Raw genomic sequence first — 26,852 nt, 5'->3', positions numbered from 1 at the left:
GCCCTCTCCGTGACCGGAGTGATGCCCATGTGTGGTGCCCTCTCCGTGTGCGGTGCCCTCTCCGTGTGCGGAGTGATGCCCATGTGAGGTGCCCTCTCCGTGTGCGGTGCCCTCTCCGTGTGCGGAGTGAAGCCCATGTGCGGTGCGCTCTCCGTGCTGCACCTTGAGGTGGTAGACGCTGCCCTGTGCGCGCATGACGAGCTCGCTGGCGGGGATGGAGACGCTGCACGCGCTGCACGCACCGCTGTGCCCAAACATCCTGCACGAGAGAGAGAGGGAGGGAGAAAGAATCAGCAGCCAGCCGCCATGGAGAGAGAACGAACGAGCAGTTCGCCGCCATCGAGAGAGAACGAGCGGGGGGGGGGGGGGGCTTCGCAGCGTACACCGAACAGAGCGGTGTCGCAGCGGCGGGCCAGGGGGGGGGGATGAACGTAGCCGGGGGCAACGACACGCGGCGGTGAACATCGAGGCCACGGAGACACCACGAGAAACGGACCTTCAGCCAATCCCATGCCGAGAAGAGATCCAAAACCATACACGAATTAAAAACAAAAAACGCAAGCGTGTTTTATATATATATACGCCCAGCTTGTAAAAGCGAGGTACACGTCGGACGGGAGACGGAGCCGGGAGATGTAAAACGGGGTAACACGCGGTGGGGGGGGGGTGGTTAGGGAAGAACGGAACGCCACGTCGTTGTTTAATAAGTGGCAACGTTGTTGTCTACAGGAATCGTCGATTACAATCTGTCACCAACAATACCTCAAACGAGCTGCATCACTAATCCGTGAGCACTCATTTCCATTATACCAACTCACCCAATGAATTTTTGCTCAACGACAATCACGATAACAATGACACTCAAGCTTCATTACCGACACAACAAACCTCAATACAATTTAGGATAGGCCCCATTTTCACCAACCGCCAGACAGGTTAACCATATCAAACTAATCTAACCTGCCGATCACAACCAATCATCAACCAGGCCGTCCACTCGCATTGTTAAACCGATTCACCTGCATGGCAAGGCTGCCCGTGTCGCCTCGCGGCGACATCGCCAACTGCTTCTGGCATTGACTTTTTCCTCGATTTTAAACATTTCTCCGTCGCTTTTGCATGCAAAATAAAACAATCGCCACATTTGCCCACGACGTGACGACTTGGTTTGATGGGCCCTGTCGGGTGGTGAAGGGTTATAGTTCAAAACATTGGCATTATACCTACGCGACGATCGCACACGAAGTGAACCCGTAACAAATCGTATTATCGGTCGCGAAAGCCCGCACGTGATATGTGTCAAAGCGGCAGTGTAAGGATTCCTGAGTGTTTCAGAAGAGGGCGGCACTCGGGCAACACCCAGGCTTCCGAACCGCTGCAAGTTAAAGGACATTCAATTGTCAAGAATCATAATATTCATTTGTGCTGCAAGAAACCGACGAGCAATGAAGTTCTTTTTCACGAATGTCCAACAACAAACTCTAAGTATATAAAAGAGAAGCTACAATTGTAAATGTTGTGGGTTTACTCTTCAGCACGCAACGGTGTGCTTAAGTAGTAAAAAATGTGAACGTTTTGTTTACGTGACAACCCTTATTAGTTGGCGGTGTCGAGTAGTGGGTGGGTTAACGACACATTTATATTCACGCGAGATATCAAATGCGCTTCTGCGGCCGTCTGGAACGCTCTTCCTCCTTCCGATATTAGGAGGCCACCGGGGCTACGCACTTTTCAATCATCTACAGTGAGGGAAAAATGTATTTGATCCCCTGCTGATTTTGTACGTTTGCCCACTGACAAAGAAATCATCAGTCTATAATTTTATTGGTAGGTTTATTTGAACAATGAGAGAGAATAACAACAACAAAATCCAGAAAAACGCATGTCAAAAATGTTATAAATTGATTTGCATTTTAATGAGAGAAATAAGTATTTGACCCCTCTGCAAAACATGACTTAGTACTTGGTGGCAAAACCCTTGTTGGCAATCACAGAGGTCAGACGTTTCTTGTAGTTGGCCACCAGGTTTGCACATATCTCAGGAGGGATTTTGTCTCACTCCTCTTTGCATATCTTCTCCAAGTCATTAAGATTTCGAGGCTGACGTTTGGCAACTCGAACCTTCAGCTCCCTCCACAGATTTTCTATGGGATTAAGGTCTGGAGACTGGCTAGGCCACTCCAGGACCTTAATGTGCTTCTTCTTGAGCCACTCCTTTGTTGCCTTGGCCGTGTGTTTTGGGTCATTGTCATGCTGGAATACCCATCCATGACCCATTTTCATTGCTCTGGCTGAGGGAAGGAGGTTCTCACCCACGATTTGACGGTACATGGCCCCGTCCATCGTCCCTTTGATGTGGTGAAGTTGTCCTGTCCCCTTAGCAGAAAAACACCCCTAAAGCATAATGTTTCCACCTCCATGTTTGACGGTGGGGATGGTGTTCTTGGGGTCATAGGCAGCATTCCTCCTCCTCCAAACACAGCGAGTTGAATTGATGCCAAAAAGCTCCATTTTGGTCTGATCTGACCACAACACTTTCACCCAGTTGTCCTCTGAATCATTCAGATGTTAATTGGCAAACTTCAGGCGGGCATGTATATGTGCTTTCTTGAGCAGGGGGACCTTGTGTGCACTGCAGGATTTCAGTCCTTCACGGCGTAGTGTGTTACCAACTGTTTTCTTGGTGACTATGGTCCCAGCTGCCTTGAGATCATTGACAAGATCCTCCCGTGTAGTTCTGGGCTGATTCCTCATCGTTCTCATGATCATTGCAACTCCACGAGGTGAGATCTTGCATGGAGCCCCAGGCCGAGGGAGATTGACAGTTATTTTGTGTTTCTTCCATTTGCGAATAATCGCACCAACTGTTGTCACCTTCTCACCAAGCTGCTTGGCGATGGTCTTGTAGCCCATTCCAGCCTTGTGTAGGTCTACAACCTTGTCCCTGACATCCTTGGAGAGCTCTTTGGTCTTGGCCATGGTGGAGAGTTTGGAATCTGATTGATTGATTGCTTCTGTGAACAGGTGTCTTTTATTCAGGTAACAAGCTGAGATTATGAGCACTCCCTTTAAGAGTGTGCTCCTAATCTCAGCTCGTTACCTGTATAAAAGACACCTGGGAGCCAGAAATCTTTCTGATTGAGAGGGGGTCAAATACTTATTTCCCTCATTTAAATGCGAATCAATTTATAACATTTTTGACATGCGTTTTTCTGGATTTTGTTGTTGTTACTCTGTCTCTCACTGTGCAAATAAACCTACCATTAAAATTATAGACTGATCATTCCTTTGTCTGTGGGCAAACGTACAAATCAGCAGGGGATCAAATACTTTTTTCCCTCACTGTAAATGTAAAACTCATCTCTTTAGATCCGCTCGTCGTCGTTGTTGTGTTTAGCTGGTTGTGAAGAGGTCCTCGCAGTCAATGCCGCACAAGCCCTCAGACCTCACCGCTGCCTCCACAGACATTAGAAAGTCGACACTTGACCTTCAAGACTTTGTAAAAGAAAAAACGATATTTCATTTTACCAGGTAAAGCCCACTTGAGTTATAAGAAGCAAGTGCCCCAAAAGGCCTTGACTACGTGGCAGCAGACGCCACCTCTGAGAACAGATCCAACTTTTATGAAATGAGCGGTAAAACCCCACTCGCCCCCCCCCCCACCACTCTCCAATCGTCAACGTAGCCGTAGGGTTTTTTTCATTCATTTACTGAAAAACCAGGCGCCCCCCCCAACTTCGAAAGCGTGTGAGAGGAGTTCCCCCCCCCCTCCCACCCCCCCGTGGGGTTAATAACAAAGCAGACGCGAGAGGCAATGCCCCGGGGGAGCGCCCCCACGTCACCACCTGCACCTGCGCTCGCGACGCTCGATAGACGCCGCCGATCGAGCGAAATCCACGAGGTGGCCGATCTGACCGATCGCGCAGGTGGCACTCGCGGGGGATGTATGGAGTCGCATCACTGAGGCCACGGGTGGACAAGGGAGCCCCCCCCTCCCACCCCGTGCGTCCGATCCCGGCGAAGATCCCGTCGCAAATCTCGCTACGTCCTCCCCTCGTGGCTTCACGGCTCGCGTGGGGATCTCTCTGCTGCTTAGAGGGGGAGCAGTGCTTTCACTATTTAAACAAAACTTTGTTTGATTTTACGTGCTAAGGCTCACTAAGCTATGTAGCTGCTTTTCAGATGTGGCCTGGCTGTCACAAATTATCGCTCGACGAAGCAGCTAACTGCACGTTGGTTCTAAATGCGGAGGGAACAACCCGGAGGACCCGGAGAAAAATCCACGTGGAGAGAGATATGCAAACTCCAAATATACAGGTCTCAGGGATTAGGATCGAACCCACGACCTCCTGCATACCAGGCGAGGGAGATAACATCTCGCCACCGCGGCACCCTATCATTCCATACACAGCTCCAACGCGCGCGCTGCAAGCGCAAGAATCGACGCGAATCCACGACTGCGGATCTCGCGAGACACAGCCCCCTACTCGGGACACTCGGCACGAGCGCTCACCTGGTGTTCTGCCTGCGACGAGTCGAGCTCTCGCGTGAAAGTTCACCGCTCAAGTGCCACGTCGTGCGTACGCGAATCTCCCACACTGGTCCAGCACAACTCCTCCCCCCTCCACCTCCGCGTGGAAGTCAAATGAGAGGCGGTGGGGAAAAGTCACCGCTGCCGCCGCCGCCGCCGCCACCGCCACCTCCACATCGGCGAGCGCGCGCTCTCGTCGCTATCTTCCCCGGATTGCGTTTCGCGACGTGACGCGCGAGCTGATAAGCGACAGCCATATTCCCAGACGCCGGCGCTAATACGCAAAAACGCCATTAGGATAAAGCGATTACAGGCGCGCTCTGCTCGATAAATCGAGCCGACGCGCGCGCAAGGAGACGCAGCGACAGAGAGAGGATCCCTCGTTGGTTCGCGGAGGGGGGGGGGGTAAATCACAAACCGCGACGTTCCACTTAGCCTAAAATCGGTTTCAGTCGCTGCCCAAAGGGCATTATCTTCGTTACGATTAAAGCGACGAGTGGCCGACGATGAGGATCTCCCCGCCAAACTGCAAATCGGCTGCAGCGCCCAAGCATCCCAGATCATCGCAGGCCAGAAAAAAACACGCGTCTCGCCTTACCACGACGTGACGTGTTCACGTGTTCCCGACAGATTTGAGCAGTTAAGAGAGCAGCAACGCTCTCGTGTTTTGCCTCAATACACGACTTTGTGATTGGAGCATAACAGACTCTCTAGCTTCTCTGTTTATGAGCTACAAAGAAGGCCCCTTGCCACAAAATATCACCTTATTTTACGTACTTTTTATTTCTACGGCCACAGTTCTATTGAAATGTGTGCTTGTGCTCACTGCCAACGCAGCAGCAGCAGATAATGTCGACTCTGAATGGACGCCTCCTGTGAATTAGCAGTCAACACGAAGACTTCCCCGGACACCGTAGTTATGGCTCCTTAACAAAGCGCATGAGCCTCAATGCCGCCTTCCTATATTTATTGACACTGGAGGAATCCGATAAGCTATAAAACTATTTTTCACAGATGTCCAGTAGGGGAGGGTCAGAACCTTACAACAAAATCAGGAACCCGAGGAATCCTCGAGGTGTCTTGGTCTGGCTCCAATTATGATCTTCAGATATTAGAGGAGGCGTAGTGCCGTTGTTTTTAAAGATATTGTAACGTACTCACCGCAGAGAACCGAAGCGACACGACCGCACTCCCGCGAGTGGCGATGTTTACACACCGCGCCAGGTAATCATCTGAAGCAAAGTCGACCTCAGTGAAAGCCCAGGACCAGTTCAGATATTCGTCACCAATGTTGGCCGCGAGCGGGAATTGAACCCGGGTCGCCAGGTTGGTAGCGCAGCGTGCGAACTACTGCGCTACCGCTCCCGTTGTGCACCACACACACACACACGTGTACGTACGCACGTGTACGTACGCACGTGTGTGTGTGTGTACAGGTGTACACACACGTGCGCAAGTGTGTGTGTGTGTGTACAGGTGTACACACACGTGCGCAAGTGTGTGTCGGGCAGGAAAGCAGCGCCCCACTTCCGCTGCGAGGGGGAGGCTTCGTGACGGCTGAGACTCACGGCCCCTGACCGCCCAAGTTCTGGGAAACAGCAGAGGCCTCTTCTGGAATCCTGAACGTCGCTCCGGAGGAAAGGAGTCGGCACTGATGGGGGCGGGCAGCGAGCCACGCAGTCATCGAAAACCAGAACCTCATTGCCAAAACCTCCTGCCGATGGCACCAAGACGTCCCATGGGGGGCCGGGGGCCACATGGATCTCGTGTGACAACCGCCGTCGCTACACGCGGAGCCACCCTCGGGATCCTCAGCACCCTTACTCCACTGCCCCGAGCTTCTTTCGCGTCGTACGAAGCCAACCGCACGACTCGGAGGTGCGGACATCTGATGCACAAGTGGGGACGCGGTTACACGACGATTCGAGCTGCAGCTGCGTGGCGAAGTGCGAGCAACAGAGTGCGGCGTCAGCGGTCGCCACACCCCCCCACCCCCCCCTCTGGGAGTTTGCATCACGGTGACACAACGGACTTTCATTCCGCGTCAGACGACGTTCTCGACCGGTCGTCGAAACACGATCGGCCCTCATAAAAACGTTGCCATTTCCGTTCGCAGGACAAACTAAAGACAAAAAGCAGTTCTAAAGTTTGTAAATCCGGAGGATTTAAAAGTGCGTAGCTCCGTTGGCTTCCCAATATCGGAAGTCAGAGCGTTCCAGACGGCCGCAGAAGCGCGTCTGAAAGCGCCGCGGTGACCGAACGCGGCGAGCGTCGCGGGGCCGTGGCTGGGCCGCGGGCACATAATTGTCGCTCGCTCGCTCGCACGCAGTTCGACGTCCCGGTTGCTGGCTTCTCACTTCCAATTAGGACGAGGGATTTTAAACGAACGCCGTTCTCCTTTAATGAAATCGATTTCTTTTTGGCGGCGGCGGAATTTCGCGCGCACCTCGAGTTCAGTCGAATCGATCGATGTGAGTAATAATAATCATCGTATCGTTTTTGTGTCGTCCTTGTCGTCATTCAAAACGTGGCCGGAGGAGCCACGAGAACGGCCGTGGCCCGCCCGGCCGCGCTCGCGGCGATGGGCGGACGGACGCGCGCTCGCCGAGCGCCGGGCGAGCCGCTCACTCCAATTCTCCATCGCGCCCCTGGAGCGAGCGGGCGGCGAGCGATCCGCTTCTCTCGGAGCCGGCGGTGGTGGTGGCGGTGGTGGTGCAGCGTATCCACGGGGGCGCCGAAATTCATCTTGTTATGGATTAATTCTGCTTTGACAAGTGAAGATGAATGGAGTGGGTAATGTGATGCGATGTAATTAATTTAAATTAGTAATCTGCATTATATAAGCTCGGGTACTTTCGGCGTTTTCACGCTCCGTCGAGTTGGTCGAGGGCTCCCCCCCCTTACCCCCCTCCCCCCCATTAGTAATTTAAAACGTCTGGAAATGTAAAGCTCCCTCCCCAAAGTTGAAATTTGATTTCCTTTCCGCGAGTTAGAGTTGCCTTGGCGACGTTTAATTCATTTCCCTTTGATTCCGACGTCCAATAACGCGCGCGAGAGAGCGGGCGCGGCCAATTTTGTTAATTAATTTTTTTTTGTTATTTGTTCGCACGTTCCGGGCTTAGCAGTTAGCGGAGAGGCTATTTGCGGCGCTGTCATTCAAAGGTTATGAAGCAATTCTGAAGAATGTCGCTCTCATCTGATAACGGCCCAGGCTATTAATTTAAGCCCTTAATTAGAAAAGCCCCACCGCCAAATCCGGTTATCTGCTCACGGGCCCCGCGCTGTTTATGCCGTGGCAAATTACCTTGCACGTACAAACTCCCGCCCCACAGCGGCTCTTTGGAGTCCAAATTGAAACACGCGGATTTACTCAGAGCCCCCCCCCCCCACTCCCTCGCCCCCCCCCGCCAGCTCAACTCTCCGAGGCGACGCGAACGAGTGCAGAGCTGCCTGCGAAGCCCGACACAACCAGCAGCATGCAGACTGCAGACTACACCACCCTGCAGACTACACCACCTTGCATCACCCTGCAGACTACACCACCCTGCAGACTACACCACCCTGCAGACTGCACCACCCCGCAGACTGCACCACCCCGCAGACTGCACCACCCTGCACCACCCCGCAGACTGCACCACCCTGCACCACCCTGCACCACCCCGCAGACTGCACCACCCCGCAGACTGCACCACCCCGCAGACTGCACCACCCCGCAGGCTGCACCACCCCGCAGGCTGCACCACCCCGCAGACTGCACCACCCCGCAGGCTGCACCACCCCGCAGGCTGCAACACCCCGCAGGCTGCACCACCCCGCAGGCTGCACCACCCCGCAGACTGCACCACCCCGCAGACTGCACCACCCCGCAGACTGCACCACCCTGCCCCACCCCGCAGACTGCACCACCCTGCACCACCCCGCAGACTGCACCACCCTGCAGACTGCACCACCCTGCACCACCCCGCAGGCTGCACCACCCCGCAGGCTGCACCACCCCGCAGGCTGCACCACCCCGCAGGCTGCAACACCCCGCAGGCTGCACCACCCCGCACGCTGCACCACCCTGCAGACTGCACCACCCCGCAGACTGCACCACCCTGCACCACCCCGCAGACTGCACCACCCCGCAAACTGCACCACCCTGCAGCCTGCAGGCTACAACCTACAGGCTGCAGCCTCCAGCCTGCAATGCAATGAGGCGGGGGACAGCGTCTGGGCAGCCGTGAGGATAGAGAGAGGGGGGGGCGTGACATGGACGTGAGGAGGGAGAGAGGGGGGGTGACATGGACGTGAGGAGAGAGAGGGGGGGGTGACATGGACGTGAGGAGAGAGAGGGGGGGGGGGTGACATGGACGTGAGGATAGAGAGAGGGGGGGGTGACATGGACGTGAGGATAGAGAGAGGGGGGGGTGACATGGACGTGAGGATAGAGAGAGGGGGGGGTGACATGGACGTGAGGATAGAGAGAGGGGGGGGTGACATGGACGTGAGGATAGAGAGAGGGGGGGGGGGTGACATGGACGTGAGGAGAGAGAGGGGGGGGGGGGTGACATGGACGTGAGGATAGAGAGAGAGGGGGGGTGACATGGACGTGAGGATAGAGAGAGGGGGGGGGGTGACATGGACGTGAGGAGAGAGAGAGAGGGGGGGTGACATGGACGTGAGGATAGAGAGAGGGGGGCGGTCGCTTCGTGGAAACGCGGCAGGGAGAGTGGAGGGGACAGGGGACGGAGGGAGTGACGTGGGGAGGGGCAAGCGCAGAGGTCGCAAACGGGTTTTGATTCCTTAGCCGTACCCGGCCGCACCAGGGTCGCAATCGGGTACCTGTACCCGTACCCAACCAGGGTCGCAATCGGGTACCTGTACCCGTACCCTACCCGATACCCGGCTACCCGTACCCGGCCGGGTATCGGGTAGGGTACGGGTACCGGATTGCGACCTCTGGGATGAAGCCATGTTGCAAGCGGGTGGGTTGATTCTAGGAACTTGAATTGTGAGGAGACAAGACGTTGGGAAATGAGTGACAAACGGTTACTCACCAGTGACTCACGGCCTACCCGTACCCGGCCGCACCAGGGTCGCAAACGGGTACCCGTACCCGCCCGGGTACGGGTATCGGGTATCAGGTACCCGATTGCGACTTCTGGGCAAGCGAGAACGCGGGGGAGGGATCGGACAGGAGACTGGGGTCAGGTGGGGGGTAACGAGTCGGGGGGGGGCGGCCCAGGTTGCCTGCCGCCGCCTTGGCGCGTTGCGAGACGGGGACGCACAGAGGCTCGCGCGCCCCCCCCCCCCCCCCCCACAGTCACGCTCGGACGCACGTGGGGCTCCCCCGAGCGAGTCAAATCTTTGCTGGGGACCTTTCGCGAACTGTGGGGCAATGACGGCACGTGGCTCACGGTGGCCTTGCGCCTTGACGTCACACGGGGAACTCGTCACCGCCCGCTGTGAGTGGAGCAGACGGAGCACGTGGTATTCTGACGTGTTCATAGATCCCCCCACCACCATCCCTGACAATGCCCCGTTTCACACCTTTCGTACTCTTGGGACACAACACCACCATCGCAAATTAGTTGGGTATTACTTTGTTTTATTTGGGGGTGGGGGGTGGGAGGCGGCTTTGAATGTGTAACCTGATATGTCTGGCGGTAATTTATTTGTAAATACTCTGGAAAAAAAATCGCCTCCGATTTCATGAAAGTGCGGGGCACGCGTTGTGACCGCGCGTCAGGATCGTGTAAAGTTCTGCTCGAGTCAGCGGGCGTGCCGTGCCAGCGTCCGCTGCGGGCCATGTGGCGATCACGTGACGCTGGGCAACCGACAGATTCCGCGTACAAATGCTTGTCACCGTACGCTCCACGTGTCCTGGCTTTTATATCTCTATACGGATCCTTTTCTCCCAGCTCTCCAATGGGCAGAGCACGAGGCGGTTGGACAAAGGAAGCGCAGCTCACGGATACCCTCGGGTCCTCCCCTGAAGTGTTGAAACGTCAACATTCAGGACTGGAAGGAGCAGCAGGCTGCCCACCGCCTTGGGGGTGGCGCCGCTGCATGCAGCAGGCCGCCGCGGGGCCCACTTGGAGGCCGCAGCGTCTCGACGACGACGGAGCGGATCGCCGCCACAACAACAATAAACTCCTTTAAAAATATTTTTTTTAAACAACGGTTTTATTAACAACTTCGTCTAACTCACGGTCGAGAATGACGTCAATGGCTCCTGAGACACGCGTCGCCTGCTTTTTGTGCGAGCCGATTCCACAGTTTAGGGACCGCTGCGTTTTTGACCTCCACACAAATATATAATTAATCAGCCGTCCATACAAACATTGTAATTGGTTGAAAGGAGGCAATTAATTGTCACCGGATCAAAGTACGTGTGCAAAATTTTGAATTGATTGGACAACAGGAAGTAGACTAACTTTTGATTACAAGATTTGACCACGACAAACGCAAGTGAAGTTTAATAAACCGTTGAAAAAAAGGAAAACGGAAGTCGACCCCGGGCACTGCGGATTCCCACCACCGCCTGGGGCCGCGTGGCACCCTCGATGCCCAAAGATCTGCGGGATCCAGAAATTGGGCTCCTCAGTACACCTCGAGAGCCACTAACAAAACCTGACGGACGTCATCCTCGAACCCCGGGGGACAGCCGACGACAATGATACCATTTACATGCAGAAGCCTTGAATGGCTTGCGCCTCGGTTCGACGATCGCAATACTGTGCAGTGAAACACCTCTCATCCGACACGCCGACATTCAAACCCCCTCTTATACGTGGTACCTCCAATAAAGCCGCAGAACATATCTGCTTATTCCACATGGGAATTCCACATTTACTGGGATCGCAATATAAAGTCCAGTCTTGCCTTAACCATCACCACCACAGCAATGTATCGCTATCCCCACTCCTCCTCCAGTCTTCCCCCACGCTGTAAAAGTCGAGTCGCTGCCCTCGCACCGTTCAAATGAGCCGCCCACGCCGCTGTGCTCGCGACGTTAGCGAGTGGGGAGCGGCAGCGCAGCAGCGGTCAGTACGCTGCTGCTGCGCTGCAAACCCGGCGACCCGAGTCAGATTCCCGCTCTCGGCCAACACCAGTCACGATTATCTGAAACGGTCCTGGTCCTCCCCTAGGTCGACTCGGCCTCAAATGAGTGCCTGGTGCAGTGTGTAAACATCGCCACTGGGGAGACAAAGGCGGTCGGACGTGGTGCTGGCCACCCACCCCCGGGAGTACCGTTCCGGCCTTCATAGGTGCTGCTCGCTAACAGCACTTGCCCCAACAGTCTGTTAAGCCTATACGGGTGATCTCTGTCTTTGGTATGTAAACTAGTTACAGACTGTACTTATTGTGAATAGGCAGCTTGACATTTCGTACAAGATGTGTCCCTTGAGGAAGACCCAAGTCCACAATGTCGATTCTCTAATTGCCTGTTTTTGTATGCTAAGAGTCACGGAGTTTTCTGTAAACACCCTTAATTGTCCACGTGTACCTCACGAATGTTAAACTTCTTTCGCACCGTACGAAGCCAACTGTGCAAATCGTACGTGATGGTTATAATGGTGGTGGTTGTGATGATGGTGGTTTTGGTTATGATGGTTGTGATAGTTGTGGTTATGATGATGCTGATGGTTGCAATGTACGAAATGTTGAACTTCCTTCGCACCGTACGTAGCCAACAAGCGGCCGTACGCTCCGCCAAATGGACGGACGCGGAGGCCCTGGAAGTCTTACCAACACTTCTCGACGACGAGTCCGTCCAGTTCTTCCGCTCCATCAAGGCCGACAAGAAGAAGACGCTGCAGGGTGTCTTCGAGGAAATGGCGGATGCGTACGAGCCTCCGGACGATGCCCATCGTAGATTTGTTCAGCGCCAACGGGCGCCTGATGAATCGCGGTGGCTTTCAGAGGCGCAGTTCTGGAACTGGCGATGGCAGCATACCCCGAGGCGGAGCCGGATTTGTTGGAGCCCCTTGTGTTGGGCAAGATGCTGGAATTGTCTAGAGACCTGGGGATCCCCATGCCGGTGTGCAGCCATGATAAATTGACGTCCTGTGCTGGACGCTCAATTTAATCTCCGACGCTGGAAGCAGGTGTCAGCTTGGACGGGGGGCCCCATCGTTGAAGGCGGTGCTACGGGGTGGGATCCTAAGAAGGCGGTCTACGTTTCTGACGACAAGGTTCCGCAGAAGTTGACGGCCGCCTCCGCCCAGTGGCCTGCTCGGGGGGGAACGGGGCCGAGGCGTGGGAGCGTCGGGACAGAGGGGGTGCCACGCGCCGGAACGACGTGGATTGTTTCCGCTGCGGCCGTAAGGGCCACTTCGCCAGAGACTGTTGGGCTCACATCCCGGGGCCGCCCCAGCAAGAGGCCTCGACCACGGACGTCGCGCGAAAAGACCGGCCAGGACAGGCAAGTCAGTGCGCATCAGACACCCGGCAAGGCCTGTCACCTCATGCATCACCATCGCCGTGCGGTCTGTGTGTCGTTATCAACGAGGTGCCTCCGATTGACCCGTGTCGCTCGCTGACGCAATGGCGCCGATTGGCACGGAGGGTAGTTGCGGCCGCTACGGGGTCGTCCACTGTACCGGGTTCTATTCAGGGGGTCGAGGTGCGTATTTTGGTGGACTCCGGTGCGTCCGCTACCATTATTTCGGATGTCATTTTCCATCTTTTGGGCATTCCGCCAGGGAGAGTGCGAGCGGTTTATGATTCATGCATAGCGGCGAACGGGGGAAGTATGGGCATTGTGGGCCAGGTGGACGCCAACATATCAATTGGGGGGGTGTCGGCTTCAGGGACCGTTTTGATCTCTAGGTCCCTCGCGGTACCCTGTTTGTTGGGGACTGATTTCCTGGCAAAAATGCCCATTCAAATAAGGGTTGATCAAAATTGCATTGAATTACCAGGGGGGCGGAAAATTTTGTTCCTACCGTCGCCATGGGGCCAGCCTGCCCCTGTTTGCCAGGTGCAGGCGCTGTCCGAAGTATCTGTTGACATTCCACCTGGTTCGCAGATGCTTATCCCGTTGAGATATCGGAAGCCAGTACCTGGCGTTGAGGGAGCGGCGGGGGTTCTGTTATCGTCGTCCACGGCTATAACGGGCGGCTCGGCGCTGGTTGGGGCACAAACGATTGTCCGGCCGGGCCAACCCCCGTTCTTACAGGTGCTAAATGGGAGTGCGGAGAATGTCAGTGTCCCGGCCGGAACGGTTTTGGCTCATGCTACGACCACGTTCACGGCCCATGACAACTGGGCCCGACGTGTTCAGCTCGGATGATTTTGACTTGGGACGCACCTCCCTGCTTTCCCACCACATTGATACGGGGGATGCCGCTCCGATTCGGTTGAACTCTCATCGGTTGAGCCCGACGGAGCGGGATCAGGTTCACGGTGCAGTGGAGGACATGCTGGCCGCGGACATAATATCCCCGTCTAACAGTCCATGGGGCGCGCCGGTAGTCCTTGTAAAGAAGAAGGATGGGAAACTGCGATTTTGCGTCGATTTTCGAAAATTTAACAAGGTGTCCGTCGCAGACGCGTACCCCCTGCCGCATATGGATGATTCCCTCGATGCCTTGTCTGGGGCGAAGTTTTTTTTCAATGCTGGATCTCTCTTCGGGATTCTGGCAGCTTCCCCTCGACGAGTCCTCGAGGGAAAAGACGGCTTTCCGTACGCCGCAGGGACTGTTTCAGTTTAATTGCCTTCCGATGGGCTTGAATGCGGCCCCCCGCCACTTTTCAGCGGTTGATGGAGCTGGTGTGAACGGGTCTGCAGTGGGAGACATGTTTGATTTATTTAGACTATGTCATTGTCTTTAGCCGCACATTTGATGAACATTTGCAGAGATTGGAGACGGTTTTTGCTAGGATGCGCTCCGCCAATTTAAAATTCAAACCGAAAAAGTGTCACCTACTGCAACGATCCGTGCGTTATTTGGGACACATAGTCAGTGCGGACGGGGTGGCCACGGACCCGGAGAAGACGGCGTGCGTCCGCAACTGGCCAACCCCGGCCTCGGTTGGGGACGTACGTCGCTTCCTGGGGTTTGCCTCATACTATCGCAGGTTCGTTCCGAACTTTGCTATGATCGCTAGGCCCTTGCACCTCCTTACGGGTAAGGGTCGGAGGTTCAGTTGGGGTCCGCCGGAGGAAGCGGCGTTTGAGGGCCTACGCGATCGGTTGGCGACGGCGCCGACATTGGACTATCCGGATTTTGATCGACCTTTTATTCTGGATACGGACGCTAGTGACATTGGGATCGGGGCCGTTCTGTCACAGTCCAAGGGCGGCGGTAGCCGTGTACTGTCCCCGGCAAAAACCCGCTACTGCGTTACTCGCCGCAAACTATTGGCTATTGTCTATTTTCTCCGCCAATATCGGCAGTATCTTTACGGCCGGTGGTTTATTGTGCGCACGGACCATGCGGCTCTGCAATATGCCCTGAGGGTTGACCAACCATCTGGCCAACTGGCACGATGGTTGGAGACCCTGCAGGAATTTTCCTTCGACATACAATATCGGAAGGGGTCGCGTCATGCGAATGCGGACGCACTCTCCAGATTACCGCAGGGGTCCCCTTGCGCTTGCGCGTCGGGTACGAATAGGTGTACGCCGGTTCAGCTACCCCCTCGGCCTGTCGTGTCAGCTGTCGAGGTGCCTGGGGCTCCGGTGTGCCCAGGACCGGCCGATGGGGTTCTGAACCTGCAGCGCTCGGTATGGATTCGCGAACAATTGCTTGACGACTCGTTGGGGGGTTTACGGAGTCAGGCTGCGAAGGGAGCGGGGAGTTTGCTGTCCGGTGGGATGCCGGGGGCCGCTCTCCGGGATGGTTTGCTCATGTGGAGGGAGGGATTGCATGACCGCTGGCGTCTGGTAGTACCGTCGTCGTTACGGTACGAATTGATTCGGACTCTGCACGGCGACACTTTATTACATCTCGGGGTGCAGAAGACTTTGTTAACATTGCAGCGAGACTACTTCTGGCACGGCATGACGACGGATGTCGTCGGACACATTCGGGCGTGTCCCGAGTGTGCCCGGCGGAAGCCGCCTAAAAACCCTTACGTGCCGCCGGTGCAGTCTATACAGGTGTCTCGAATCAACGAGTTGGTGGCGCTGGATATTTTGGGACCTTTCCCGCCATCCGCTAGGGGTAATAAATATTTGCTGGTCGGGGTGGAATATCTTTCCCGTTGGCCGATGGCTTGGCCCTTACCCGACCAGTCGGTGGCATCTATCACGGACGCCTTCCTATTTGGATATGTGCTGGACAAAGGGGCGCCGGAGAGGCTACTCACGGATCAGGGGTGAAATTTTTCTTCCAAATTGTTGATGGAAGTGTGCGCTGCTCTGGGAACCAAGAAGGTTCGTACGTCTCCTTACCACCCGCAGACGGATGGCATGGTGGAACGGCTTAATCAGACGCTGTCAGCCATGCTATGTCACACGGTTGACGAGAAACAAGCTGATTGGGACTTGCATATACCTGGGGTACTCTCCGCGTATCGGATGACGCCTCATGCGTCCACAAGGTATTCTCCATTTTTTCTAATGTACGGCCGCGAGACAAAACCCGCAATCTGCACGGGTTCGGTTCGGATCGTGGCGCTGGTACGTTCATACGTCTAGGTTGAAGCCCTACGTGGCCCCGCGGACGGATGCGTCATCCCCTGATGTTGCCTTGCCGGTGTCTGTTGCACCCGACGCACCTCTGCCCTTGCCTGTTGACTCTGCAAGCGCGCCTGTCGTGCCTTCTACAGACAAACCAGCCGTGACGCAGGCGGATGTGGCGAATCCTGCTCTGGGTGGGCCTACCACGGCGACGGGGCCACTTGACCCCGCTGCCCCTCCAACCCCACCACAGACACAGTTGCCAGAGACCCCGGACTTGGGTCTCTCTGGGGAACGGGACCTTGGCATTGATGGGCCTCCAACAGCGGCGGGCGGTTCTACTCCCGTCGATCTTAAAACCCCGTCGCGTTCTCGGTCTGTGGGGGGACCGCCGCCCGTTCGTAATGGGCCGGCGACCCGCACGCGTTCCAAATCCCTTTCCTTTCGTTGATTGTTCTTGTTCTTGTTGTTCTTGTTATCGTTGTTATATTCTCCGTTGTCCAGTGATGCCAGATGGTTACAATGTTTCTCGCATTATTTTATTATATTTATTGCAGCCGGGGACAGCTGGGTTTTCATTAGGGGGGGGGGTCGTGTAATGCGAGCAAGGATTGAGGGGGGGCGGAGTCTGGGTCATGTGGGGAGTGGGTGGAGTTAGGGTCACGTGGGAGAGAGGATTTAGGGGGAGAACCGGAAGGGGAAAGGGGAGTGGAGACGGAGTAAAACAGGAGGAGGCCACGCTGGGCAGGACGGAGAGAGTGGCGCGGTCGCCACGCGGTGGGAGACGTCGACACCGTCAGCCATCGATGTCAGACGCAGAGAGCTAGCGGCTGTGGGAGGCTAGCTGTATACGGGGCAGCAGTGAAGCTAGAGAGCGGAGCAGCGGTGTGGCTGCAAGATGGAGCAGCAAGGAGACTGCCGAACGGAGCAGCAGGGAGACTGCATATCGGAGCAGCAGGGAGACTGCATATCGGAGCAGCCGAGTGGCTGTGGAGAGATCGTCGGGAGGGACGCAGCCCTGAGCGAGGACGCCGTGGTAACGAGATTCTACGAACCCAATAAAGGACAACGGAGATCGACATCTGAGAGAGAGTCCTTTATTACACGTTTGTTGTTGTTTACCATTGTAAACAATTACACTCAGCCCTATTTATCTCCGTGTCTCACCAGCCAAACAGACATTTAATTATTGCCACAATCAGTCTCTCGCAACCAGCGACATTACGCGCATCACAAGAGCCCATGCAGCCACAGTCATCTGCGACCGCCACTTTCTCACTTCCACACCGACACCACCGGTGATCGGAGACCGACGAGCCTCGTTCCTAAGCTCGGCCGAAGGAAAGCCGGCGCCAAGCCTGCGGGGCATGCACAGCAACCGGAACGCAGCAGCACGGCAATGCCGCGAGCGAATCCTCGTTTGTTCTTTTGGGCTCCTCTGTGCAAAGTGAGCACAAACACAGCTCGGGAGCCGAACAAATTTAAATGAACTCGAGGCTGGGGCTGGCTAACGGCTGCATCACCACGACACGCCTGCGTGTGGTAGCCGTCGTATATATCTCGAAATGCAGAAGCCGGAGCTTAGCAACCGGTACCAGGAATTCCACCCACGTCAAATGTTACCGGTGACGATTCATGGCCGATTTTGGACAGTGTCCTGCGCAGGATGGCTCGGTGAACTCTGGGCCTACCTCGGACCGGGGCGCATCCCTAGGGCCGGGCTTCCCAACCCTTTTCATGCCACGCCACTCACTCTCGAGCGGCCAGAGGGGGGTTGAGAGGGCCGGAGGTGGAGGCTGACGGCCGTCTGCGGCCGGACTGTGCCAAGATGGAGGGTGGGGGTGCGGGGAGGAAGGCGGGGGGAGGGGGTATTTAAAAAAATTAAATATTACTGCCCATTCAGTTTTACTATTTTAATGCAAACGTGCCAACACAGGTCGCCGGGCCATGTAAAAAAATCTCCGTGCGCACCGAAACAGCGTCGTGTGGTCACGAACACCACTACCCCCCTCGTCCACCACCACCAGCAGCACCAGAGGAAGAGCTCAGGAACAGCGGAAACCAGGTATCCACCGACTCGTTGGGCAAGTGAGGCTCCCTTAGCTCAGCCGGTCCCAGTGCCTCCCTCAAGGCCTGGGAGTCTTGGTCAGGAATCAGACTTGAAGCAACATTTTTCTGACGAGTTTAACAATGAGGTTGGATCCACTCGCCTGGCAACGAACTACAAAATATTTACACGGAAATGAAAACGCCCCAATGACGGAACGATTCTTCAATCAGTATTCTATTTAAAAAAACGAAAGTTGAAGAATTACAAAGACACAGATCCCCCGTATAGCCTTTACAGACTGTTGGGGCAAGTGCTGTTAGCGAGCACCTATGAAGGCCGGAACGGCACACGAGGGGGTGACTGGCTAGCACCACGCCCGACCGCCTTTGTCTCCCTAGTGGCGATGTTTACACACCACACCAGGTACTCATTTAAGGACCAGTTCAAATAATCGTCATTGGTGTTAGCCGTGAGGGGGAATCGAACTCGGGTTGCCGGGTTCATTGCACTGCGCGCTAACCACTACGCTACTAAAGAATTACACCTCTTATCACACGCACACATATATATAACCTGCTGATGAAGATCAGATAACTAAATCATGGTCAATTTGAAGGCTCACCAGCCACAAGGAGTACATTGGACTGAGAAAATAATGTTATACCCCCCACACCCCCCCCCCCAAAGAAAATCCCTTCTCCCCTCCCCCTGCCCACTCCGATAAATCCGGTGTGCCAGCCGATACCATCGATGCCCCTGGCACGTCAACGTACGATGTGGACGGAGGATGTGGTGTAAAAATATTAGACTTTTTTTCTTATTCTACATCAGTATCACCCACAGTTCGCTACGAGAGAAGCTCAACATACACACGTACAGAGGGGCCTTTCAGGGACAACCAAACATTTACCGTGACCGGGAGGCAATCACGCGGGACAAAGGGGAGCGCCGCACCGCAACTTTGCCATTCAGAGTCACCGGTGCCATCTCCCGGCAGTACAGCACGCGAAAACAATGCCACAAGATTTAGTTTTTGTAAAAAAAAAAAATCCCCACCGCCTCGGCCCACCTCCTCCAAGACGTCCTCCCACCTCCTCCCACCTCCTCCAAGACGTGTGGCCAGCACAGCGACGAGGCCAATTACCATCCAGAAGGGCGCTCTAGAGCTCCATCTAGTGGAGGCCCTTCCACTACTCCACACCTCTACACCACACCGCACCTCTACACCACACTGCACCTCTACACCACACTGCACCTCTACTCCACACTGCACCACTACCATACCCTGCACCTCTACACCACACTGCACCACTACCATACCCTGCACCTCTACACCACCCTGCACCTCTACACCACACTGCACCTCTACACCACACTGCACCTCTACACCACACTGCACCTCTACACCACACTGCACCTCTACACCACACTGCACCTCTACACCACACTGCACCTCTACACCACACTGCACCTCTACACCACACTGCACCACTTCCATACCCTGCACCACTACCATACCCTGCACCTCTACACCACACTGCACCTCTACACCACACTGCACCTCTACACCACACTGCACCTCTACACCACACTGCACCTCTACACCACACTGCACCTCTACACCACACTGCACCTCTACACCACACTGCACCTCTACACCACACTGCACCACTACCATACCCTGCACCTCTACACCACACTGCACCACTACCATACCCTGCACCACTACCATACCCTACACCTCTACACCACACTGCACCACTACACCACACTGCACCACTACCATACCCTGCACCACTACACCACACTGCACCACTACCATACCCTGAACCTCTACACCACACTGCACCTCTACACCACACTGCACCACTACCATACCCTGCACCTCTACACCACACTGCACCTCTACACCACACTGCACCTCTACACCACACTACACCTCTACACCACACTGCACCACTACCATACCCTGCACCACTCCACATGGCACGACGGCACGCTGCACCACTACACCACTACCATACACCGCACTACACCACAAGCCGCACCACCCTACACGACTTCACTGCATCACTGCACAACACCACGCTACACCACTTCAGCCTCTTACTGCGTGGGACACAGACCTCCGGCCACAGGAGAGAGAGGGGGGGAGGTATCACCCACGTCATGTTAAGAAAACAACAAATTCTCGAAAAACACGGCATTACAAATGATGCAACAGAGGGTGGGGAAAGTAAACCCCCTCCGTCGATCCTCCCGATTATAATTAAAGAGCGCGGTACGCGGCGTCACGTGCGGCGTCACACACACACACACGTGCACACACACGCGCACTCGCACACACACACGCACACACGCAAACACGCACACACACACGCGCGCACGCACGCACACACACGCACACACGCAAACACGCGCACACACACGCGCGCACGCACGCACACGCACACACGCGCACGCCTACGCACGCGGCGTCATTCAGAGAGCTGTTAAACTGCGGGGGGGCGGAGGACATCTTCCCTGCTCGCTCGATCAATTGGAGTGGGGGGGGGCGTGTTCATCTCAGCTGCAGGGCCACCCATTCCACGTTCCCATGGCAGGGCCCTGTGTCTAGGCCGACCGCCGTCTACTTCTCTCCGCCCCCCCCTCCCTCAAGACGACTCTCATTTATTTTGTTTGAATCAACTTTGAGACAATAAAGCAGAGTCGCAAACCCTGGCCAGGAGGTGAACTCGTAACCTTTAGCGACAGTGGGCTACGTATGGTGCGAACACACACATACAAACCTTTGCATCGGAGCAGCTCTGCCCACGGTGCCATCGGTCAAATGGTTGGACGAAACTGCAATGCGTTTTGATTTTTCCAAAATAGACGATTGTCCGTTCATGCCCGTTGACCAGCTGTGTGCCTGGCGGCAATTGGGGCTTGTGGACAATCGCCCGCTAGGCTGCCGGGTTCTGGCAGCGCCGCGTCCACTGCCTCGTCCCCTCTGTGTGCTCAGCGTTGTGGTTCGCCGCTCCTGCTAGACCGCCGGGTTCTGTAACCGGCGGGGGAACGTGGACGTGGTGGTCGCCCGCTCACGGTTCGTACCGTAAGCAGCGCCACGTCCACTGCCTCCGCCCTCTGCGTGAGCATCGTCGCGGTACAGCCACGGAGCCCAGAGCAGGTCTCTAACTTGTCGGTACCACCTGAGGTGGCAGAACCCGAGTGGTCCTAATGGCCCAAGAACAGTGACTTATGCCACGGTCGCTGCGTCGCACGCTTTCAGATGCGCTTCTGCGGCCGTCTGGAATGCACTTCCTTCCGATATTAGGAAGCCACTGGAGCTATGCACTTCTAAATCATCTAGAGTGGCGAACTCATTTCTTTAGAACTGCTTTTTGTGTTTAGTTTGTCTTTCTCGTTTTATATCCCCTCCCGCCCACTCCGCTCTCAATCCCTCCTACTTCTAACCACTCCCCCCTCTCCTTGTGCAGAATCACCGTTTCCCTACTTGCCCCCTTGCGCTGGAACAAACTTCCCTTCCACACGAAGCGAGGAGCACCCCTCTCTCCCGGTCGAGTTTCCGCTCCTCCCTCAAGACCCCACGTCTCCTCCCTGGGCCCATCCTTCCCTCCATCCCTAGGCACCCCGTAATTCCCGTACCCGCTAGCCTCCCTCCCCTTACTCCCATCCCTATTCGCCGTACCACTTTTAGATACCCTCATTGTTCCCGCTCACAACCCTTGTAAAGCGCGGCGCACTCTGTCCAGTTAGGAATCACGACGACTGCCGTCAACAAGCGGCAACCGAACATCGATCGATCATCTCCCGCTCTCTAGAGCAACAACAACAACGACAACGAGCCCTGTTCAGGGCCACACAATGCGCCGGATAGGATCCTTGTCCCAGGGCCTCCAAATGAGCATTGAGGCACTCGCGCGGCCCAAGTGCGAGTATCTCACGAACGTCATGAGCGGCGGCACACTCCGCTGCTCCTCACACGGTTATCTGGGCCCGACCCGACTGAATGTAAAATTGTAGTTGTTGATCTGCATCAGAGAGAAGAAGACGATCGGATTATCAAGCAACTCGCTGTTGTTATTGGCCATGTAAATTAATTGGTACGGCGAACGGTCTGCCACCACAGATTTCCGCTGTGGCCCCACGGGCGAATATGAGCCCAAGTACCGGTGAGGCACAGCGCTGTGACAAGTGCCGGTGAGGTGAGCGAGCGGGTGAGGCATAGTTTACACCCCTGCCTAGCTCGTAACGAACCATTGACAGGGAGATGGTGTGTGGTGTGCAAGATCACCAAGGTCAAAGGTCACAAAAATCACCAAGGTCAAAGGTCACAAAGATCACTTCGCCTTTATTCCAGGTACATCCCCTAACCCCCCACCACATTAAAACTCCTCTGCGTCTAACATGGCGCCCAGCAGACAGCCGACACGCGGTGGCGAATCGTCCGTTTACATTTCAGCATGAGAGTCGGCCTATTGCCGTTGAACCTTTCGGCGTATCTTAATTTGCGATTTCACCAAAAGTCGTCACACAATAACAATCTGCCCGAGCTGACGCGCGCTGAAGGGCCATTTATTATCAAACATTGATTTATGATTGTGCATTCGTTTTGATTTCTCATGGTCACGCAATTGTTTTTCCGCAGGTTTATAATTGCTTCACTGCTGATCATTTATTTTATTTGTCTTGCATTTGTCACTTTTGGTGATCCAGGCCACTCTGGAAAATTAAAGTAATCCGAATCTCTTGAGTTCTCACCGGCGTAGACAAATAAACTTGACTTGAATCTCGACATTTCCCATCGCAAACATACGTACATATGTACATCCCAAGCTATCGGACCCACGTGTTCATCTGTCACGTGGGGACTGAACCTGTGAGCAACTCCAAATACAGAGATGGCAACTGCCCAACGGAAACACAACATTGGGGAATCTATTAGCAATTACTTTTCAAACTTGACAATTTAAGGTTAAACATTAACGCCGCGTGTACTAGGCGCAGCTAGTACAACATTCTCTGGCACACGTCATAACGGGTACTGTAAGATCCAACCGTATCCGTTCCGTGCTCATCGAGCTGCATGGACTTCCTGTTGCTGAACGAATATACATTATCATGTCGCCCTCATTACACACAAAGTGCTTGCAACAAATGAACCACGACAGCTTGCTGATCTCGTCAAGGGGCATAAACAATCGCGCGAACTCGGGTCTTGCTCGCAGCAGCGGCTTCTGGCTAAGACATCGAACAAAGATGGTCACCGCATCGCGCGCTTTCAGATGTGCTTCTGCGGCCGTCTAGAACGCTCTTCCTTCCGACATTAGGAAGTCACCGAGAGCTATGCATTTGAAATCTAGATTTTTAATTTACACGATGCGTCACCTGCGGCTGAGGAGGGGCCATGCGCAGTAAAATCCACGTGGGGGCACGCACGCTTGCTCCCACGCGGTTTCGTTGAACTGCGGCTCGTGGCCGAGTGCAGCGGGTGACATCACGAGCATCACCCGCCCCAACAGGCCATCTGGGAAAGAGCTTCATAGCTCATCGGATTCCTCCCGGATAAATAAAGACTCCGTGTGGCCGTGCCCCTCGGTGCATCTGGGTGATTTCCTGTTCCAACGACCATTGTGGTTGGCACTCATCTCCTGTTGACAACCCAACAGAAACAGTGGTGGAAATTCCACGTTCCTAAGGCGGGGACGAGTCTACGCATAGTACAAACGCTATTGACGTTCCCACAAACCGGTACCCGTTTTATCGACCCTGTAGGGATGATGGGCCGAGTGAAGACCAAGCACGAGGGTGGGCGAGGGGTCATGCCGTGTCCCCGGACGACTGCCCGTGTGCAGAGTTTTTGCGTCCGCGCTTGCGTCTCCACGCTTGTCAATTGATAACAATAAGTGATGCTAAAACTAAACCAAACTATGTTTTTATTTTACCAGGTAAGGCCCACTGAGTGATATAGCTCTTTTTCAGAAGCGACCTGGCCACAAATGATAGCTCAACGAAGTGGCTTATCATGTGGACATTAATAGCAGGCAAATACTCAAAACGTGTGATGTCGATTCTGAAATGTGGAGGGAAAGACCAGAAGACCCAGAGAAAAATCCACACGACCACCATGGGAAGAGAGACGCAAACTCCAAATATACAGCTGCAGGCATCAGTCGGGATCGAACCCACGGCCTCCTGTATACCAGGTGAGGAAGTTAACATCTCGCCACCAGGGCAAGAGTTAGGTGTGAGAGTGAACGTGATGGGAGGAGGATCAGCGGGGGGGGGCGTGGAGGGGGCAAGCGAAGGCAGAGCCACTGGCGTCCCTCTCTGCGTGTGCATGTCGCCATGTTTGCTTACGTCTAAATTTCTGTATTTCCCTGCACGTCTACTTTGTGTTTGCCTGTGTATGTGTCTGTGTGCGTCTCTCTCTCTGTGTATGTGTCTGTGTGCGTCTCTCTCTCTCTCTGTGTATGTGTCTGTGTGCGTCTCTCTCTGTCTGTGGGGAGAGGTAGTATAGTGGATAGTGCCGCACGGAGCTATGAACCCGGCGACCCAAGTTTGATTCCCGCTTTTGACCAATAACAGATAATATTTTAACTGGTCCAGGGCCTCCCCTAGGTAGACGCAGACTTAAACGAGTACTTGGTGCAGTGTGTAAACATCAGTAATCGAGAGACAAAGGCGGCCGTGCCATCCTTCATAGGTGCTTGAAAACAGCAATTGCCCCAACAGTTTGTTAAAAGGCTATCTGGGGGGTCTTTGTTACCCTCTCTCTGTACGTTTCCTCGTATACGTATCTGTGCATATGACCGTCTTCAGGCTCGCTTGCTTACCAACCGATTCTGGACGTAGTCAGATTTTGCAAAGGGATCACGAGCAATTGAAATATCCGGACAAAGTGAAGTCATTGGGGAGTAGGTTGCGTTGGCTGCATCGTGTAGCCCGCGTGCCCAGCGCCGTCGCGTGCCCAATTAAGTTCTTTTTTTCCGGCCAAACACAAGGGGCCAAATGGGCACAGCACGAGCCGGAGAACAGATGGGATGATTTTGTATGGGACGACCTGGAGCTGAGCAGACTTGTCGAAAGCAGGTAACCGGCGGTGTTGGCTTGGCCTCTGCGGAGTGGGGGGCTCGTAAAACGCGTTTCTGGGAAACTAGCAGTGGTCAAACTGCAGGAACTCTGCAGGAGGTAGAGCGACGTCCGTGCGCAAATTTTATTGAAAGAGTGCGGCCCTGAACATTAATTATATAAATACACACACACACACACACGTATGTTCAACACACGTACATTACAACATCAACCAGGACGGGGCCGGTGCAAGCGAATCAGGCGATGGCCGGGTGGGGCAAGAGGAGAGCGAGGCGCGCCTTGGTCACGGTGGAGAGGGAGTGGGATGCAAGAGCTGGACACAGAGCCGGCCACGAGGCCGATTGTTCACTGCCAAGGGGGGCCCCGTCAGCTCCCCACCACACTCCCTCCCCCGTGTCCCCCACCCACCACGGCTGGGTACAAGGGGAGCTCTGAGTGGGGGGGGGGAGGGTTGGGGGGGGTGCGTGCACACCGGAGGTATTTACAAGTCGATTCCGCCGATTGGTGCGCGAGCTGGGAATGCACCGATTGCATCATTGCCGATTGTATCGTTTGACTTCGCCGAGACGTGGTGGTTCACCGCTTCATTCATGGCCTGATCTAGTTTCATTTACGATGGTCCCACGCCACTTGATATAGAAAAAAAACTCGCACAACAAATAGCCCTTCCTGGCTTGTGTGTGTGTGCGTGGGGCCAGGTCCTCACCCCTTTCAATCAGCACATTACAGGTAGGGTCGGTGCTGCAAGACCCCCAAATCCACTGGGCTGGTAGAAGCCAGGAGACGGTACGGCAAGTCGCACTCCCGATCCGTCTCAATGCACCTTCCTGTGCCATCCCCACATTCTCGGGTACGCACGCAAGCGTGCACACGCACGCTTCCCACCAACCTGTCGACGTCGTCGCAGGCCACATATTCTGACGCAGGCCTCTCCTCTCCTCAAGGAAGGCCCCTCCTCTCCTCAAGGAAGGCCCCTCCTCTCCTCAAGGAAGGCCCCTCCTCTCCTCAAGGAAGGCCCCTCCTCTCCTCAAGGAAGGCCCCTCCTCTCCTCAAGGAAGGCCCCTCCTCTCCTCAAGGAAGGCCCCTCCTCTCCTCAAGGAAGGCCCCTCCTCTCCTCAAGGAAGGCCCCTCCTCTCCTCAAGGAAGGCCCCTCCTCTCCTCAAGGAAGGCCCCTCCTCTCCTCAAGGAAGGCCCCTCCTCTCCTCAAGGAAGGCCCCTCCTCTCCTCAAGGAAGGCCCCTCCTCTCCTCAAGGAAGGCCCCTCCTCTCCTCAAGGAAGGCCACTCCTTTCCTCAAGGAAGGCCCCTCCTCTCCTCAAGGAAGGCCCCTCCTCTCCACAAGGAAGGCCCCTCCTCTCCTCAAAGAAGGCCCCTCCTCTCCTCAAGGAAGGCCCCTCCTCTCCTCAAGGAAGGCCCCTCCTCTCCTCAAGGAAGGCCCCTCCTCTCCTCAAGGAAGGCCCCTCCTCTCCTCAAGGAAGGCCCCTCCACTCCTCAAGGAAGGCCCCTCCTCTCCTCAAAGAAGGCCCCTCCTCTCCTCAAGGAAGGCCCCTCCTCTCCTCAG

At 55.2% G+C, this 26,852-nt stretch overlaps 1 protein-coding gene across 1 annotated transcript in view; it reads right to left on the bottom strand.

Annotated features, from left to right (window-relative positions):
- LOC144948524 (LIM domain transcription factor LMO4.1-like) overlaps positions 1 to 26,852 on the bottom strand; it is a 47,052-nt gene that overhangs the window by 10,817 nt on the left and 9,383 nt on the right. The window contains exon 3 of the mRNA XM_078878099.1: positions 163 to 259. Coding sequence (XP_078734225.1) covers positions 163 to 259 — 97 coding nt within the window. The remainder of the gene's footprint in view (positions 1 to 162; positions 260 to 26,852) is intronic.

This window comes from Lampetra fluviatilis, chromosome 49, assembly GCF_964198595.1.
Source record: "Lampetra fluviatilis chromosome 49, kcLamFluv1.1, whole genome shotgun sequence".
Classification (NCBI taxonomy): domain Eukaryota; kingdom Metazoa; phylum Chordata; class Hyperoartia; order Petromyzontiformes; family Petromyzontidae; genus Lampetra; species Lampetra fluviatilis.
The sequence above is the reverse complement of the archived record's forward strand: the minus strand, read 5'-3'. Positions and strand labels throughout refer to the sequence as shown.